The sequence below is a fragment of the Nilaparvata lugens genome, chromosome 2 (genome assembly GCF_014356525.2).
Source record: "Nilaparvata lugens isolate BPH chromosome 2, ASM1435652v1, whole genome shotgun sequence".
Taxonomy (NCBI): Eukaryota; Metazoa; Arthropoda; class Insecta; order Hemiptera; family Delphacidae; genus Nilaparvata; species Nilaparvata lugens.
The window spans coordinates 33,027,254-33,045,725 of record NC_052505.1 but is presented as its reverse complement, the minus strand read 5'-3'; the positions used below and the strand labels follow the sequence as shown (position 1 = coordinate 33,045,725).

At 34.3% G+C, this 18,472-nt stretch overlaps 1 protein-coding gene across 5 annotated transcripts in view; it reads left to right on the top strand.

The window, feature by feature from the left end:
- Positions 1-18,472, top strand: part of LOC111057233 (E3 SUMO-protein ligase ZBED1) — a 29,425-nt gene that overhangs the window by 6,951 nt on the left and 4,002 nt on the right. For 3 of the 5 annotated variants that reach the window (XM_039421050.1, XM_039421053.1, XM_039421052.1), the window contains 6 exons: positions 4,633-4,941; positions 6,207-6,251; positions 12,070-12,297; positions 13,549-13,683; positions 14,911-15,111; positions 15,636-15,793. In XM_039421050.1, coding sequence (XP_039276984.1) covers positions 4,633-4,941; positions 6,207-6,251; positions 12,070-12,297; positions 13,549-13,683; positions 14,911-15,111; positions 15,636-15,793 — 1,076 coding nt within the window. The remainder of the gene's footprint in view (positions 1-4,632; positions 4,942-6,206; positions 6,252-12,069; positions 12,298-13,548; positions 13,684-14,910; positions 15,112-15,635; positions 15,794-18,472) is intronic. The other 2 variants (XM_039421054.1, XM_039421051.1) reach the window with 1 other exon arrangement.

Here is an 18,472-nt window from a genome sequence, read left to right as displayed (position 1 = left end):
CTGCAATCTAACACTTTGGTTAATGAACAGTTCAATTCTAGCTCAAATTAATACGTTAAAGTTTGACATTAAAGGGGTATTCACTCCTTCACAGTCTAAGTGAGCAATGCCCATGCACTGTTTCTTTCAGAATCACTCTTACTACATTTAAACGAGATCTGCAGGCTTCTTTCTTTTCAGTCTTCTCACTGTATTAGAGTTGTCAGTGAGGTGTAGAGCTTGGATGTTCTGATGATTTAGTAGAGTCTCTTCATGGTTTCTGGCAGCCTTTGTGATCATGACATCGACTTCTTCAATCTGCAGGTCCCTGTGGAGATCCGAGTTTCTGACAAAGTATGGAGCATTGACAGCATTCCTCAAAACCTTGTTCTGGAATTTCTGGATGGTGTTGATGTTACCTTTTCTTGTACAGTCCCACAGCTGGATGCCATACAGCCACACAGGCCGAAGAATTTGTCTATACAATAGTAATTTATTTTAGGTTGAAAGGCTTGAATTTCTCTCCAATAACCAGTACATTTTCGAGTATTTGAAATCCAGTTCTTCTTTATTTTTCTTGACGTGTGACTTCCATCGTAGTTTTGCATCTAGTGTCATTCCAAGATACTTAGCTTAATTTGCAAACGGAACTTCTTTATTGGGATGTACACATAATGCCTATTTGTGAAGACAACATGCGTGGACTTGCTTTCATTCAACTTAATCCGCCAGGTTCTAGTCTTTTTCTCAATTTTCTTGATGGCTTCTTGCGCTTTACTTGTAGCTTCCTCATTAGTTTCTTCAACTGCTAAGACAGCTGTGTCATCTGCAAAGGTTACAATAGTGTCATTTTCTGGCACAGGAAGATCACTGGTGTAGAGCAGGTATAGAGTAGGGCCCAGTACACTTCCTTGAGGTACTCCAGCTTCAATTGGTTTTAGTCCTGAGTAGCTATCACCTTGTTTCACTCAGAAGAATCTGTCTGACAGGTAAGATTTTAGCAATGAGGCATATTGCTGAGTTGAAACTTTTTGTAGTTTCTTAATTAGACCTTCATGCCACACTTTATCAAATGCCTGAGCGACGTCTAAAAAGATAGCAGCACAATATTTTTTCTCTTCTAGAGTCTTCTCAATTACATGAGTAATTCTATGGACTTGCTGAACTGATGAATGTTTTCCTCTAAATCCAAACTGATGATCAGGAATGAGTTGTCCACTCTCTATCACATGTTTCAATCTGGAGAGCAAAACTTTTTCGAAGATCTTGGCCATTATGGGTAATAGAGATATGGGTCTATAAGATGATGCATCTGGGGACCATGATGACTTCAGCTACCTTCAATGACAGTGGCACATACTTCATTCTCAAAGCTGCATTTATGAGAACTGGGAGTTTTTTCAAAGCTCTATCTGGTAGGTTTTTCAGAACTTCACCAGTAATGAGATCATATCCTGGAGCTTTCTTACAATTGGTTGTCTTGATGATACCTATCAGCTCATTTGTTGTTAAGGCTGGAATCTCTCTCATATCCTGTGATATTTCCATCTCATCATCTTCTACACCACCTTGGAATTGATGAGGTTGAAAGACACTTTCCAGATATTCTGCAAAACGTTCTGCTTCCTGTTCGTTATTCCTTGCCCACTCACCATTAATTGTTTTGATTGGTGTTTCTTGAACTGAGGGTTTTTTCAAGTATTTTGTAGCTTTCCAGAGTGAATAATCGGAGTTCTTATCTGTAGCAAGGTTTCTGAGATATTCACTGATCATATCATTCTTATAGCTACTGATACATTCCTTCAGTTTCTTAGCTAGAAAATGCAAATGAGTTTTATCCACTGGTGCTCTTGTTCGCTGCCACTTTTTCCTCGCTTCCCTCTTCTCATGGATAAGTTCCAATATGTGATGTGGATAATGTGAACCAGAAAACCTTGTTCTCTGTGTTGAATGTGGAGTGCTGTCCCAGGCTGCTTCTTGGATGTCCCTTGTGAACTTTTCAACCTCAGAATCCAACTGATCACAGCTTGTAATTTCTAGCTCAAAATCTATTTTTACACACAATAATTCTTGGAATGCTGACCAGTCTGCCTATTAACTAGCCTAAAATTACATTCTTTCATCACAAAGGTTTCACCCACACTGAGGATCAATGCAGTATGATCAGAGCTCAGGTCTTCACAATCTTCTATTTCCATATAGTTTAATGATAAATTCCTGATTACAAAGAAATCTATCAAATCTGGTAATTTATTTATCAGTTGGCCAATATGTGGGTCTATTTGATGACATTACTGAGCATTGCCTATCATTTATAGCTTGAAATAGCTGTCTTCCTTTTTGAGAGTTCAATCTTGAACCCAACTTATATGTTTTGCATTAAAATCCCCACCTATGATGAATCTGTTTCCTAGATGGTCGAATAAATTCTTGTAAACTTCATTGGTTATATTGTGTCTTGGAGGACTGTAAATGGCTGCTACAATAAATTGAAATCTTCTAGTTTCCACTGTAACTGTTGTCACTTGAATTTCTTCTGTTTGAATAGGTGAGTTTTCATAATGCTTCAGACACTCTCTGATTATTATTGCACTTCCACCTCTAGCTTTATTTTGGGGATGAGAAGTATGATACAACTTGTAGCCTCTGAATCTCAGGTATGACTGGGTTGTGAAGTGAGTCTCAGAGATTAAAAATATTTTTTTTCTTAATTTGAAGTACTGTTATTAATTCTGCTTGTCTCTGCTTGCCATTGGCATTCCATGTCATTATTCTCAATTGCTGGTTCATTTCTTTTTAGAGATTTTTTAGAGATTGAATGACTTTGGTTTATTTCTATTTCACTTAGTCTTTGCTCAAATACAGTCAACATCGACTCCTGTTTTATAAGCTTCTCCAAGATGATGTTCAGGATACCACTCATACTTTCTTGTTGTGTTTCCTTCTTCTTTGAAGACACGGCTTCAGAGTAGCTCTTGTTCGGATTTGTGATGGAGGAGGTGCTGCTCTTGAATGCTCCTTTTGCAGTCTGGTTGTTCAATCCCTTCTGCTCCTCCATTTCAGGCTTTTTGTTGGGTTTCTTTTCTTCAACAGTCTTCTGAACATTGGTTTTTCGTTGTCGTTGATTTTTTATTTTCTGTAGTTCTACAACTACACTACATCCTCTGTAGTTTGATGGATGCTTTCCTCCACAGTGGAAGCATTTAGGCTCCGACTCCTTCGGTTTTGTGCAGCTGATTGTGCTGTGCTTCCCAGCAAACTTCACACATCTTGGCTCTCTGTTGCAATATTTCTGTGTGTGCCCAAAACCTTGACATTTTTTACATTGAGGCACTAATCTAGATGAAACCAATGACTCAATCTCCACTTTGCATCCCATTATATGTTTTATTTCATATACTTTTTTCACATCTTCTTCAGTGCTAAAATATAGAATAAACATGGCAAGTGGCTCCTTGATCTTCAATTTTAATTTATTTACAGAATTCGTTATCTTGAATCCTCTATTTTTGAGGTCAGCAACTATGCTTTCTGGTTGGCAAGTGCTATGCAGTTTCTTGGCCATCACTCTTATTGGTCTCGTTTGTTTGTTCTCATACGAGTACCATGAGTATTTTGCTTCATTCAACCGTTTTGTTGCTTCTCTGAAATCTTTTTCTGACTGAAAATCTATTTTCAATGAATTTCCAGTCAATACTTTGAAATTGAAAGTTTCCTTACTGGCAAATTTCGTTATCTCCTCATATAATTTTTGAAAAGATTTTACGTTTTCCACTATCACTGGTGGAAGGGGTGGAATCTTTTTGCTCTTAGCTGGCAACTTTTCTGCAACCGATGATCCATGTTGTGCAACATCTGACTGCTTTTGAATGTCTTGACGGGATGAATCAATCGGAGCGGAGTTCAAGAGCTTCCTCTTCTTTGATGATCGCTTATTGTGAGCTCTAACCCACTCAGTTTCTTCTGCTAGAGTGTCGTCATCGGTTTCATATATAACCTGGTTTGATGAAGATGATTTTTCTCGATTATCCGTAGCTTTGTGTGACGTACTACCTCCTGAACACAAAGCTTCAAGATTTTCAATTCTCTTGATTAACTGTTGTTTTTCTTCCTCAGATTTCTTCCACTGTTGCTCTGTTGCTGATTTGAGTTTGTTTTCTAAAGTACTTATCTGGTGAACAATCGACAGCAATTGATGAACAATCAGCAGCATTAGATGATTCCTCCATTTTCGTAGGCACAGTTTCTACTTCCTCTTCAGACTCTGGCGCCAAGAATTTGGGTAGACGGATTAGTTGTTTATCCGACATTATTCGCGTTTATCGAAACATATTGTCCGAAACACTCGAATAGAACTCGCGCACGCGTGCGAACGCGGTTGCACAAAAACGGCCTCGTTGAAAACACAATCGACCAATTTCTGCTTCGCTTGCATAGATATCCGAAAGAATTATCCGTGGCGAATTTGTTCTAATTAAAGAGTATTCAACCGAACAAACTGCTGACTTTACTTTTCTACACTACAGTAGACTAAACGGCTAGACAACCTATCGCTACGAGCTCTCGCACAATACTGATTTATTGTGAATGAATTAGAAAATGTGTGTAATTTGCATAGTCAGTTCTACAATGAATTGTGTGTAATTTTTGTAGAATCAGTCGGGCGACCGGTCTAAGATCTCAGACGCAATCGCGGAAATGGCCGTGTTGGACCTGCACCTTCCCGACGTGGTGCAGTCAGTCGGCTTCCAGCGACTGGTGGCCACCCTACGCTCGCCCTGCGAGATCCCCTCCAAGGCCAACCTGATCGACGACATCCTGCCACGCATGTACGACTCGTGCCGCGACCAGCTCAAGGAGGCACTGGCCCTGTGTACCAGTTGCCACTTCGCCGTCAGCTTCGAGGAATGGCAGGCCGCCTGTGGCGATGCCTACATCACTATGTCGCTGCACTTCCAACAGGTATGCTATGCTCACCCAACAGTCTCTCTCTCTCCTACAATACTAGAGTCGAGTTAGCGTTGAGCGATCTGCTTTCGTAATGGGATACATACCCTTTCCACCTGGCATGTATTGTGTTGTTCATTATGCAATTCAATAATCCTTTATTGTCACATCCAGTGCACAAAAATAAATGCATAGAAATGATTCATAAATCTGAACTTGAATAAAGCCAGTTTTACAATTGCAATTTTTAACTTATAGACTACTTATCTCAAAAGTTGTTTTTAAGCGCCATGAAACTTGAAAATTGTTATGTTCTTATAATAAAATACAAAATTAATCTCTCTCACTCTCTCCTATGTTATTCATACTCCTTGTTACCTTGTAGAAGGTACATCTCATTTGAATGAATGATCAATTTGCTAAATCAGGGGCAGTCTGCTTTATGAAAATAGAGAAATCTAATAAAATGGAAACAGTTGAAAGTATTATCTGCACACTAGTCAACCACTAACTTACTACTGTATTTAATGCATACATACTGGACTGTGCTCATTTAGTGTTTGCTCATCTTACTGCCAGCTGTTCCTGTTTTTCAAGGCTTTCACATATTATAATGGGACAAGATCCAGACTTTACCAAGAACCGCTTTTGTCCTGACTGAATATTATATAATATGACTGTTGTACATAGGAAGAGCTGTTGTGGCATTTATTCATAATAACAATAGTAAAACATTGATATTGTTGACATCACTATATTTATCCGAAAAAAACTTTACATTACAGGTGTACTATTGTACTCTGTACAAATTAATATAGTGGTATTAATAACATCAATGTCTTATTCTTTTTGTTATGAATATTATCTCTTCGTGAACAAATTTGAGCAAAGTTATGTTAAGTTGTCTGGCAGGCAATAAAAAGTTCTATAATTACAGTATTTGGTTGCTGAGTAACAAAACAGAAATTGTTCATGTTTGTTCTTGAGAATCAGTCTTACATTTTTGTTTTTTAATCACTTCATGTAATATTGTGCTTTATTCCCTTTCATCTTCCAACAATAACACTGTAAATGCTTTTAATTTGGTGTAGGATTATACTCCTTATCCAGCTACGTATTGTTTTAGATGTTATTTCGTCTGCTTTATTCTTTACTTAATGTTTGAATGCCTCAATTGTATAGCTAGAGGTTGAATGATGTTGAATAAGTTTGTTGTTTCGATTGTTCTGTGTGGATGTTTGTGTTTTCCAAATCGATACATAGATTTCGTATTGTTTTAGAGTGTTCACTCCATCTCGATCGACGTGAATGCGGATAATTTCAAGGTTGGTACTCAGATTAGTCAGGCTATCTTAGTTTTTTCATTGCAGTAATTTGATTTGTCAACTGCAGCTTTGGCTTGGTTTACACCTATCCGGGGGTCGTATAGACGACCTCAGATTTGATACTGCCGGATATATGTAGAACCAGCAGATTACATTTTGTATACCGTATTAGTACTTTCATAAATATTTTGATATAATAATAATAATGATTCTTCAAATTATCTGTAACTTACTCTTCATAAGATTTTCTGTAGACAACCATTAAATTCAAAAATATTTCAAAATTGGAATTTTTCTTTTTATCGTTACCTGAGTTTTAACTTTATACAAATGGCTGGTGGTTTCTTCTACTTCATGATTATATTTCACCCAATTTTTTAGCAAATCTCTTTTTATTTCTTGCTTTCAAATATCAGTTCCTTTATTTTCAAGTTATATTTAGTGTTTTTTTTCATATTATGTTGTTTTCTGATTGTTGATATTTTTGTATTTCACCTATCATACGAGGATCATTCTATTCAACCTCCGATTGGCTATTCATGAGAATAGTTTTTCCACCAAAAGTTTCTTAAATCTATGATAATTAGGCTTCAACATAATTTCCGTGGAAATTGAGGCATTTGTCATACCATTGAACCAGTCTACCATAACTCTGTTCATAACATGTTAACACCGAATGAGTTTATGTGGGCTATGACGTTGTTTTGTAGCCTCCCGTTGGTTTGAAAGCCCTGCCCTCCTCAAAGTCATGTCTAGAGTTTGAGGAAAAGGTATAAATACTATAGTGAGGTTTACGTTCTAATGGCAGTATTTGATTAACATTGGTGTTGTTATCCTTTTGTATTATTAGAAAAAGCAGATAGCGCTATCCTTTACTACCTCCGCAATGTTGCCAGATGGTTTTCAACAATGTAATACTTTAATTCAGTTCTCAAACTTCTTACTTCGAGCCCCTCCTGCATAATTCAGCTGTAAGCCGGGCCCCCCTACATGTATAAGCATAGACTACTGTACATGTTGTACATATACGTATACTTACGTATATACCTACATATTTTACACTCAATATTTATTTAGATGAGTTTAGCACATTCTATACATAACCCAATGGGGCGATAGTCTCAATCATAATAAAGCAACAAATTCTATAAAAACAATTATAATTTATTCAGGTACTATCGTACATAGTTGTTATTTTTGTTGCAATTAACAATAAAAAGAGCTTAAGTGTGAATGATGAGCTCGTTTTTTTCGTTTATTGAAACGAGGTGTCAGCTCTGATAACGCTACTCTAAGTTCCTGGGTCACAACCAGTCTTGATCTATATTTACTTTTCATGGCAGTTAGAACAGTAAACCCAGTTTCACACGAATAAATATTGTCGCAAATGGAGTCAATATCTTCAATACATTTTCAATCAAAATTGGGTGTTCCATTTGCACACCAATCCAGAAGGATGTGAGAGAATATTCTTCAAACTTCATTTAAAGCGCAGAGTCACCTTGGAGATTAATGAGGTTTTCTTTACTCATTGATTGAGAATTTAAATGGGTTTTGAATCCATGCCAAACCATTCAAGTTCTCATTAAAATATTTTCCGAAACTACTTTTGAGGATTTCTAAATTTTCAAAAACGTATTTCTTCTCATTGGCTGGAGTTAGATACATTTGTATGAAATGTTAAATACATTTCTTCAGTAATAATCTTAAGATTAGGAAATAGCTCCAAATTGTCACTTTTGAAACCGCACTCGTACAAACTTAGCTTCTTCAAAAAGCTTTCCATCATTACAGTCCATTGCAGAATGTTTGCATCTTTTCTCTGCAAATACTTGGCTAGGACATTTATATTTTCTCAAAGATATCCGCCATTGATGCCTATGGATCCTAGAAACTCATGACTTCATGCCATTTAATGCTGTTTGGTACACCTTTCTATTTTTATTTAAATTGGATAGTCTTTTTCAATATAATTGTTGAGATCTCATTATGATCTTAACAACCCATAACTCGCTTATTGGACCACTTGAAAATTTCAGTTTTTCTTACTCTTATAATGATCTTCACAATAAATTATATTACAAAATATTATCCAATTTGAATAATAAAAAAAGTGTACTGAACAGCCTTAATGAGATTGACTGTTTTAACGACCACATGTAAAACTCCATCAAGTTCAAGAGTCATACCTTTTGCTGCTAAAGTAGCCTCCCTATGAATTATACAGTGTGTCCATCTAGCTTCTGGTGCTACCTTTTTGATCAACCCTCGAAGTCCAGTGTACTTTCCTGACATAGCCCGAGCTCCAGCTGTACAAATTCCTACACATTTGCTCCAATACATGTCAATATCCTTCAAAAATGTATCAATCATTTGAAAAATGCTTTCACCGGTATTTGGGAGAGTGGTGGGGGGCTTCGGGAAAGTCCTTATTTTTCTCTCCCTATAATAATAATTGATGATGTACTTATTGTATCAATCAATAGAGAATAAAAGAATGAAAGAAGAAAGATGCTTATCGTAATTATTTTAGAAGTAAATTCATATAATTTTTCAACCAAGCTTCGCCCCCCCCCCTGAGGAATCATCGCGCCCCACACTTTGAGAACCACTGCTTTAATTCATTAACAAAATATTCAATCGCAATTATGAAACTTTATTATTAAATCATTAAAAAATACATTTTATTTTCGAATAAAATATAACTGATCGTTTTAACTAGAATGAATATTTCATCATATATATACCGGTATTAGCTATATTCTGTAGAAGGCAGTGGCAAGTCAGAAAATCGGCAACGATGTTCTATCTTTCTCCACTGCCATTATAACGTGGACCTCACTATAGTGGCCAAGTCAGTTTCGACACCATTTACGCACATCATCACTTTTAAAGTTTTGTGTAAACTTGACCGTTATTTGGTAGATTCCTGCTGGACTATTGCTTTTTGCTTGCAAAAGCCATATAACAATACACAATCGCACCGATTACAGCACAGTGACATTTGGAGAGGAGGACATCTCTGTGAACACTTTTGTATCTGCCTTATGATATGTAATCGGAGGTTGAAAAAGTGACCCTCGTAAAATCAATCAAACACCAAATGTCACTCGTAACCATGGACATGTATGCCAGGTAAGTTCATTAATAGTCAATTATTGTCTACCATTTTCGCACTGTTGAAGGTCGAGTGGTAAGTCACTGAATCACTTTACCTGATGTAGAATATGTTCAATCTTCTGCTGCAATGAGTGCGGAAGTCAAATTTAATTATTCGTTGAATAATACACAATCATAGAAATTATTTGGAAAGGAACAACAGTCACATTCTAAATTTTGATGCGTGTAATGCTCTAAAAATGTTTCCACTTCATAATTATCTATCTATAATAATAATAATAATAAAGCAAAGAACTGGCTTATACACGTACGGGATAGGAAATTATGTTTGACGCATCATCACGTCTGAACTACTGAACTGATATTTTTCATATAGATTTTTTATTAACCGAGGATATTTATAGGCCTATTTTCAATTATTCAAGATTTCTTTATGTCAAGTTTTCAATTTGTCATGCTTCCAGTTAGTTTTTTTTTTTTTTTTGCTAACTTTAATTGAGACTGGTCATACATAAAATAGTGTATTCAAGGGTTTCATTTTTTTAACTTCTCATTCTTCTTCTATCTATAATATCCTCTTTTCCCATATATACACTATATGCAGAGTTGATGAAAAGTATGGAAACAACTGAATATTTCTTTTAAAGGAAAATTCGAAGATAGGTCTGATTCGGGATCCTATTTGAAAAAATATCTAGTTTTCTATCGCAAAGAAATTTTGGGACGCCATCTTGGAACCGCCATTTGAATCCGAATTCATTTTTTTAAATTGGAAGGGGGTCATATGATACATGATTTCGATACAGAATTTCAAGAGAAAATGAATGGTGAAACCTCACATCAATATATTTCAAACCGTTCAAAAGTCATTCACATTCAAAGATACTAATAATAGTCCAGCAGTCACTATATACATTGGTGCATGCAATTTATATTGTAGTTCTGATATCAATATATTATTTGGGTACATAAGAGAAGTCCTGAACCAATTTCTTCATACAAAATTTTCTTGTGCTAGATAAAGGATGGCCCAAAAACCTCGTATTTTTGGCTCATTTTACAGTTTTCAGCTATTTCTGCCAAATCTCGTTACCGGACAGAAAAATTTGCTCTCGCCTTTTTTTAAGATTATAAAATTTTGAATGAAATGAGCTCATTTGGAACTCTATCTCCAATGATTACTGAGTACTCAACATTAAATTTCCAATTTTTCGACCGAATTTGACTTGTGATGCATGATTTTGGACCGTCTTGACAAGCCGAGAAGAATGAAGTGTAGTATGATGAAATCTGAGCATTAGGTCAAAAGTTATAAGTGTTTGAAATTTTGATGCTTGAGGTGTCCTTAAGCGCGCCTCTCCACTAGGAAATACTGAAATGAAGAGCATCTAACGGCTGATTCTCATATAAGATAATCTCATGAACTTATTTCATTGTACGAAATATCAATGTGAGGACAATGTAGTCGGTGATGATGGTTGAAGCTGAAAATTAGGTGTTTTTCACAATACAAGGAGCATTGTTGTCAGGTGTACCTGGAAATCTATAAGAGATAGAGCGCTCTACCTGATATCAGATTGTAAAGCACAAAAATACACCCAGAGGGATTTTGAATGATACATCCAAATGGTAACAATCGATAGATATTGTTGATCAAAAACTAAAATTCATCAAAATTGATTTTTTTTTAAATTTCACTCATTTTTGAAAATTCATAACTCAGTACTCATTGGTGATAGAGAGTTCCAAATGAGCTCATTTCATTCAAAATTTTATAATCTTAAAAAAAGGCGAGAGCAAATTTTTCTGTCCGGTAACGAGATTTGGCAGAAATAGCTGAAAACTGTAAAATGAGCCAAAAATACGAGGTTTTTGGGCCATCCTTTATCTAGCACAAGAAAATTTTGTATGAAGAAATTGGTTCAGGACTTCTCTTATGTACCCAAATAATATATTGAAATCAGAACTACAATATAAATTGCAAGCACACCCACTTTTCTATGTCTATATTGATTGGTTTATGAATCATCCATCCATCTATCATCTATAATAATGAAGGAAATAATTATTGGCTTATACACGTACGGGATAGGAAATTCACGAATGATGCATCATCACCTCTGAACTACTGGACTGATTAACTAGAACTTTTGCATATAGATAAATTAATTAACCGAGGATTTTTCTATGCCTATTTTAAATGATTCAATATTATTATATTAATATTAATAGGCTATTATTTATTTTACTATTTCAGTAGGTCAAGTTTTCAATAGGTCAGTAGGTCAATCAAAATCTTGCGGAGCTGCTAGTCTTCAAGACAACTATAGTTGTTTTTGTTCTATTTACATTATTCTGTGGAATGCAATTTATTCTCTTTTTTAATTTTCAGGAATTTGCTCTTGAGTAAATAAATAGAGAAATGAATTAAAAGTATCTTTGCATAAATCTAAAGCATGTGCATGATGCTATTATTTATCTTTAAATTTTAGTATTAAATGGTTTCATGGTAATATAAATTTATTCACATTATAGTATTAAATCTCGAATTTACAATAGATGCATAATAAAAATTCTAATATTCATGCATGTTTCTTTCGCATATTTTTTCTGTTTGTAATAGGTTAACTTCAATCAAGATCTTGCCATTTTTGAACGAAGCTTTTTGATGAATTGAAGTTTGTTTGTTATGTTGTAGCAAGGTAATGAGGAGCAGCTTCACACCAAAGTTCTGACTACAATGCATTGCTCTCCATTGTTCAATGCCGACCACTGGTCGAACATGATAGACAGAGAACTGAAAGAATGGGGAATATCTGAGGATTCGATTAGTGCCATGATTGTGGCCACCAACCACGAGCCTCTCATCGCGGCGCTCAAAACGACCAAAATCACGCTCATTCCTTGCCTTCTTTACACTCTCCAGGTAACTCACTGAATTCAACGTTATAAATTTATTGTAATTAAAATAAAATATTGTTACTTGAATCGAACAAAATTAATTTCATCTGTTGATGGTCATGGTTACTACCTATAAAGTGCAACGAAATTCAATTCCCAAGTAGATAGTTACTAGTCATAAATATGGAAATCTATAAAAGTTATGCATCTGTTTTCATGAAAAATCTGTGCTGAGGGATGACAATTTAGTTAATATGAATTAACAAAATGTAGTTAAAAATCATATCATGTTTCATATTGTAATGAATAGTTTGAATAAAAATTACTCAAAATTAAAAAATAATTGTCGAGTAACACATCTGATTTTCAGCGATAGTGTGCTTTACTATTACTTCAAGGTTGATGAAAAGCCAGTGTCTTAATACTGTAAGCAGGCACATGAAGTTTTCTACTTAGTTACTTGAGTCAGCCACTAACAACTGGACAAGTGTGTCAAACATGTGTGAACACCCATGTTCGACAGACAAGTTGTGTCATCAGCGAAAGGTTTTGAACAACATTTTTTGAGGTTAGGTCTCTGCGACTTCGATTTTTTGTTGTTTATTATTTTCTTTGCTACTCTATTTGAGGTTAAATTATTTTTGTATCATTATTAATTTATTTGTAATTTTCCAGCGGTTTATTCATTGTTAATGGTTGTTATTTTATGCTAGAAACTGCTGTCAAACAGCTGTTTTTCGTTCAAGCCTTTCGCGTGAATGCATTTTTTGTTCAAAGACATGTCCGTTCAGACATGTCTTGTCGTTAGTGACCGGCCTTAGACATACGTGTTTCATAGAGCGTATGGCTATTGTAACGGGGAACATTGATTCCTAATATTTTTCTCGTATTATTATGAATTTTGTGTTGTTACTTATGTTGTATATCAATTCTGTTCTACCAAATTGTCTTAGGGGCTCAACATTCTAAATTATATATTTTTTTACAAACTATTGAATCAAATAGTATTATAATAAGAGTATTAGTTGCAACCTATTTTTTCGGACCTGTTATTCATTATCAAAATTACAGAACCAGGTTTTATGGCAATATGTGCCACATGTTCAGCTGAACTAAAGAAATATTAGTATTATGGAGAGAGTTATTACTAATATTACTATTAAGAAGGTCGAACTACTGTGGAGAAATACCACAACATCTCATATCATACAATCAAATTATAGTATTCATTATTCATTTATTCTATTTATTTATCAATTTTCACTTTATTCCACAGGATATTTGCAGCACTTGCAGCTTCAATACGCCTGAAGTATCAGTTATACTAACAAAAATTCGAACTATACTTGCGATCATATTCCGATCCAGCACTGCACAGGCTACACTACGAATTCAAGAGAACTTATTACAGGTCAGCTTATTTATTTACTTGCCACTTTTTTAGAGAAAGGTATAATCAATTATTTATTTCTCCTTGTCAATAAAACTTACTATAAAACATTCCTACCATACATCACATGGTTAGGATGGTTTATACAATATTCTATCAAATCCATTTCAATTTCTTAAATTCAAATTATTTGTCACAGTTTCATAAAATATCACATTTCTAGCCTTCCAGGCTAGCTCAAGTTGAAAATAGTTATTTGTGCAACTAGTGCGCAAAGTGACAGTTTGCTGCACCAAAAGACGGCTCGTGCGGAATGGTTTCTTGAGTGCAGCTAAGGAACTTTGCGCACATATTTCACATTAAATTTTTCCTACAGTTACCATTGAATATGAAAAGTGAGTAATTATGAGTAAAATGTCCTGACTCAATCAAATGCTTGTCTGTGTAATTTTGTTATTAATAACAACCTTGATTTATTTTAAAATTAATAATTCAATTGAAAATTTATAATCAATAATTGAATTAATCCAATTAATTTGAAAATTTAAATAATTTCAATTTCTAAATGGTTTATAAACGAAGAAATATTAAAAATAATGAATAATATTAACTTATAAATTAGAATCTCATAATGTGTATTTGCTACATTTATCATTACAAGTTATAGTTGAAATGATAATTATCAATAGAAAAGAATCATTATTTATTTCAAATGATGAGAAGTAATTATTTAATTATGATTAAGATAAACATTATTCTTGTTTTGGATTTCTAAATTGGGATTTTATCATAAATGTAGCCATTGAAATGATTCTTATCTAGCCACAGTCATTGATACCAACTTAATTTTCGTTTTCGCGCAATTATCTTCAATATAACCCACCAACTATTTTGTGTTGCCATTATTCTTTGCGTTCTGTAATCAGTGCAGGAATGGTCACTTTTCAAGGTAAGTGTAGGAAAAACGATTTTCTCAATGAAAAATTATAATATGAAAAACTCGACTAAAATCTAAGAACATTTTCTTTTTCAATTCGCAAAAAGAATTTTAATTTGCGAAAAAGTTGTGATGAACCAAATTACTTGGCTGGGATAAAAATATTACTTGCAATTAAAAATAATAAATTCAATTTTCTGCTTTAAGAATGCTGTGAATGACATTCTTATAGCATTCTATTCATCTATGAATGTGTGTAGATAAATATGATTTTTCGGAATCAGCAATAACCGATTTGGTTGTAATTCCAGTTGGAAGATGGAGTATTATCGACCGACTACCCGCGTGCTTGGATGTCGACGTACGTGATGCTGGAGCAGCTGGCGGTACGGAGGACCATCCTGCCCAATGTCATCGAAAACCTCGACTCTGTCACCAGTGACGTCACCACGCTCACAGATGACGAGTGGGCCATCGTCGAAGACATCATAACCGTTCTCGAACCTTTCAAGGTTTCTACTCTCATCATCTTCTTTCATGTTTTAAGATGATTTGTATTTTTAATTTATTTCGATAATATGAGTGAGTAATAACTGTTTATAAACATTTTCTCATAGGCTCCACTAGAGAAATTAGTCACTCCTAAAAAATCTCATCCGTGAGTTACATTTAAAATGTATTGTATGTGAAACATTATAATGCATGTGTAAGTAAAACTTACACTTGATGAAAACTATTAGAAGCTTAATAAAGAATTCATCAGAAAAAAGAATGACTTTACTAGGGAAGTAGATTCGTAATTTCACAATGTTATTGATGAGGGGTAAGAAATCGGGAAGTATGTGAAATACAAAAGGAAATGATATTAAATTTATCATATCATTCCAGTTCCACTTTAGTATGGGCAGAGGCAAACAAATAGTTTGTCTTACTCTTATTCTTTCTCTATGGTATGGATGAATAGGTGAAGCCTAATCATAGGTTTCCTGATGTAACTAGGCTACTAAGACTTTACTCTTACGCTTTGTTTTGTCAGGTTACAGCAATGACGCTAGCTGAAGAAAAAGCTCCATTGATTTCTCTACTGAAGCCTCTCATGAGTCAGCTGATGAGTATTCACCTGAAAGTGAGAGAGTTGGATTCAGATTTTGCACAAGAATTGAAGAAGAACCTCTCAGACATGTTAAAAGACAGGTAAATAGCCAGATATTTTACTTTGGATAAGTTCAATTTCTAATTAGAGTTTAAGCAGGTGTAACACTGGGTTTCATACTTGATCCATTGTTTCTTTTATATGTTGACCGGGCCCGCAAGGGTCTGTTAAAAGCAAGATTAGATTGAATTCAGTTTTATAGTTCCATGATGTTATTAGAAGTATTATCAACGGAATAATTTACAATAGAGAAACTATTTGAGTGGGCTTTTATCTTATGTGAATTTTGTATAACAAATAGAATTAATTATTTTCAATTTCATTTATTGCCAATTAGAATATTCAGAACGTATTACAAACTCTTTATAATATGACATATCATTGAAAATATAATTAAATAAACATAATTACTCATACATATACTTGAATAAAATTAAAATGAAATATAAAATCTAGGCATCACCAGCAAAAAGAAAAATAAAATATTTCGAAATAATGCAGAAAGTTAAGGTTAAATTTAACTAATAATTACAAAACTTTATAACAGCAGAAAAATAAAAAAAACATTGTGCAGAGAAAAGACTATAAAATGAAAATAAAAGAATTAAAATTAAATTGCTATATTTAAGGTAAAGAAATATTCCCTCTTAATCCACTCATTGACGCTCTTTTTACTAATTTTGAAATTCAAGTCAAAAGGTATTTCATTGATCAGTTTACTGCTTGTGTAAATTAGCTGTCTTCTGATCAATGAAAGTTTAGTAGGATAAATTTGAAATTCCTCTGTTACACCCGGTCTGAAATGATAAGTGTTGATCAACTTTGGGAAGATATTTTTATTTTTTACTAAGTATTTTATTAAGACTTTGACTTTATAATTATTAAAATTATAATTATAAAATTGAAAATATGCCTATAACCATCCTCGTTGAATTAAGATTATTTATGCAAAATTTCATGTTAATAAGTTCAGTAGTTAGACGTGATGATGCTTCAAACATGTATTTCGTATCCCGTGCAAGTATAATTCCTTCCCTTATGAATTATTGACCGAGCGAAGTGAGGTCTAAGATTCAAGTCGACGGTTTGGCATTTCTCTTAATGTTTAAATGTTTGAATTTTTAATTGTTTATATGTTTTTTTGTTGCGCATTTACGGCGAAACGCGGTAATAGATTTTCATGAAATTTGACAGGTATGTTCCTTTTTTAATTGCGTGTCGACGTATATTCAAGGTTTTTGGAAATTTTGCATTTCAAGGATAATATAAAAGGAAAAAGGAGCCTCCTTCATACGCCAATATTGGAGTAAAAATCAGACTATAGAATTATTCATCATCAATTAGCTGACAAGTGATTACACAGATGTGTGGAGAAGCCAGTCTATTGCTGTATTTCCATAAGGTCTATAGTTTCAATCAGGTACTTGTGGATGAGAATACTGCGTGAGGTCTACTGCTCACAGAACTACTAGTAGTATACTAAGGTGCGTACAGACTTTCACTCTGCTTCGCAATCGAACGTCACTCGTGCAGAGCGATTGATGATCGAAGGTGGAGCAAGAGTGGAACACGTGAAGAGCGTCTAACAGAGGTCGAGCTTGGCAAGCTCCTAGGTCGAACCTACCAATAGTTGCGCATGCGTGGTCAACGTTTTTGTTTGTAATGTTTGTTGATAGTTACGATCTCTGTGTTAGCAAATAAAATTATCAAAATTAATTATTAAATTAAATAATATAAAGTTGTAAAAGCATTTATAATAATAGGTACCGGCATATTAGCATTTAGAAGAAAGAAGCCGAACTCCCAATCATGCCTTTCACCTTTTGAAACATTGACAGACATTACCTTTTATAATAAAACATTAAAATAAATGCAATAATCATAATATTTATTTTAAATTTATTATATAAATATAATTTATTATTAGGCTACCCAGCAATCCCCTGGTCAGAATATTTTATTTAGTTTTGTCACCCGATCAGCTGGATTGAACGTTTCACATTTGTGAGGTTAGGTTGTAGCGAAGTCAACAATAGAAAAGAGCGGATCGAACATTTTTCGAACCTCAATTGAACCCTTGCGTAACATCTCGCGTAACGTTCATGATCGTAGCGAGTGCGGAGCGTGTTCGAGGCGCGTATATCTGTAAGCACCTCTAGATGATATTCTACAAGTTTTATCCCAGGGAATGGTTCTAATGTATCCTGATGACACACACATTCACATTATTTTTCTAGTAAGTGTGGGTATCTTGACGTTTTTGGTAAGAAGTCGGAAAGTTTGCTAAAAGATTGAGACTTGAATACGACACAGGAGTATTGTGTTGATAGGGATCCTATAGGTTTATTCACGATGTTGGATTTACAAGCTATTCGCTAACTCCTGCTATTTTCTAAGTCAATGCTATAGTAGTACATTAAAAAAAAAAAAAAAAATAATATATATATATATATATATATATATATAATATATATATATATATATATATATGTATATATTATAGCACCTGATTCAAGTTTGCAAATAACACGACCTCAAGACCCCTATTGTTTGTTGTATAGCATGTATTATTTCCAATGATCCGTTTATTGTGGTCGGAAGGTGTATCATTGACAACTCTCAGTGCAATACGGGAAGAGTGTTCTGCCACAACGAATGAATCTCGACCTTTGGACCACAAGAAACGGATAATTGAATCTTTGGACCATTGCTCTTTTTGG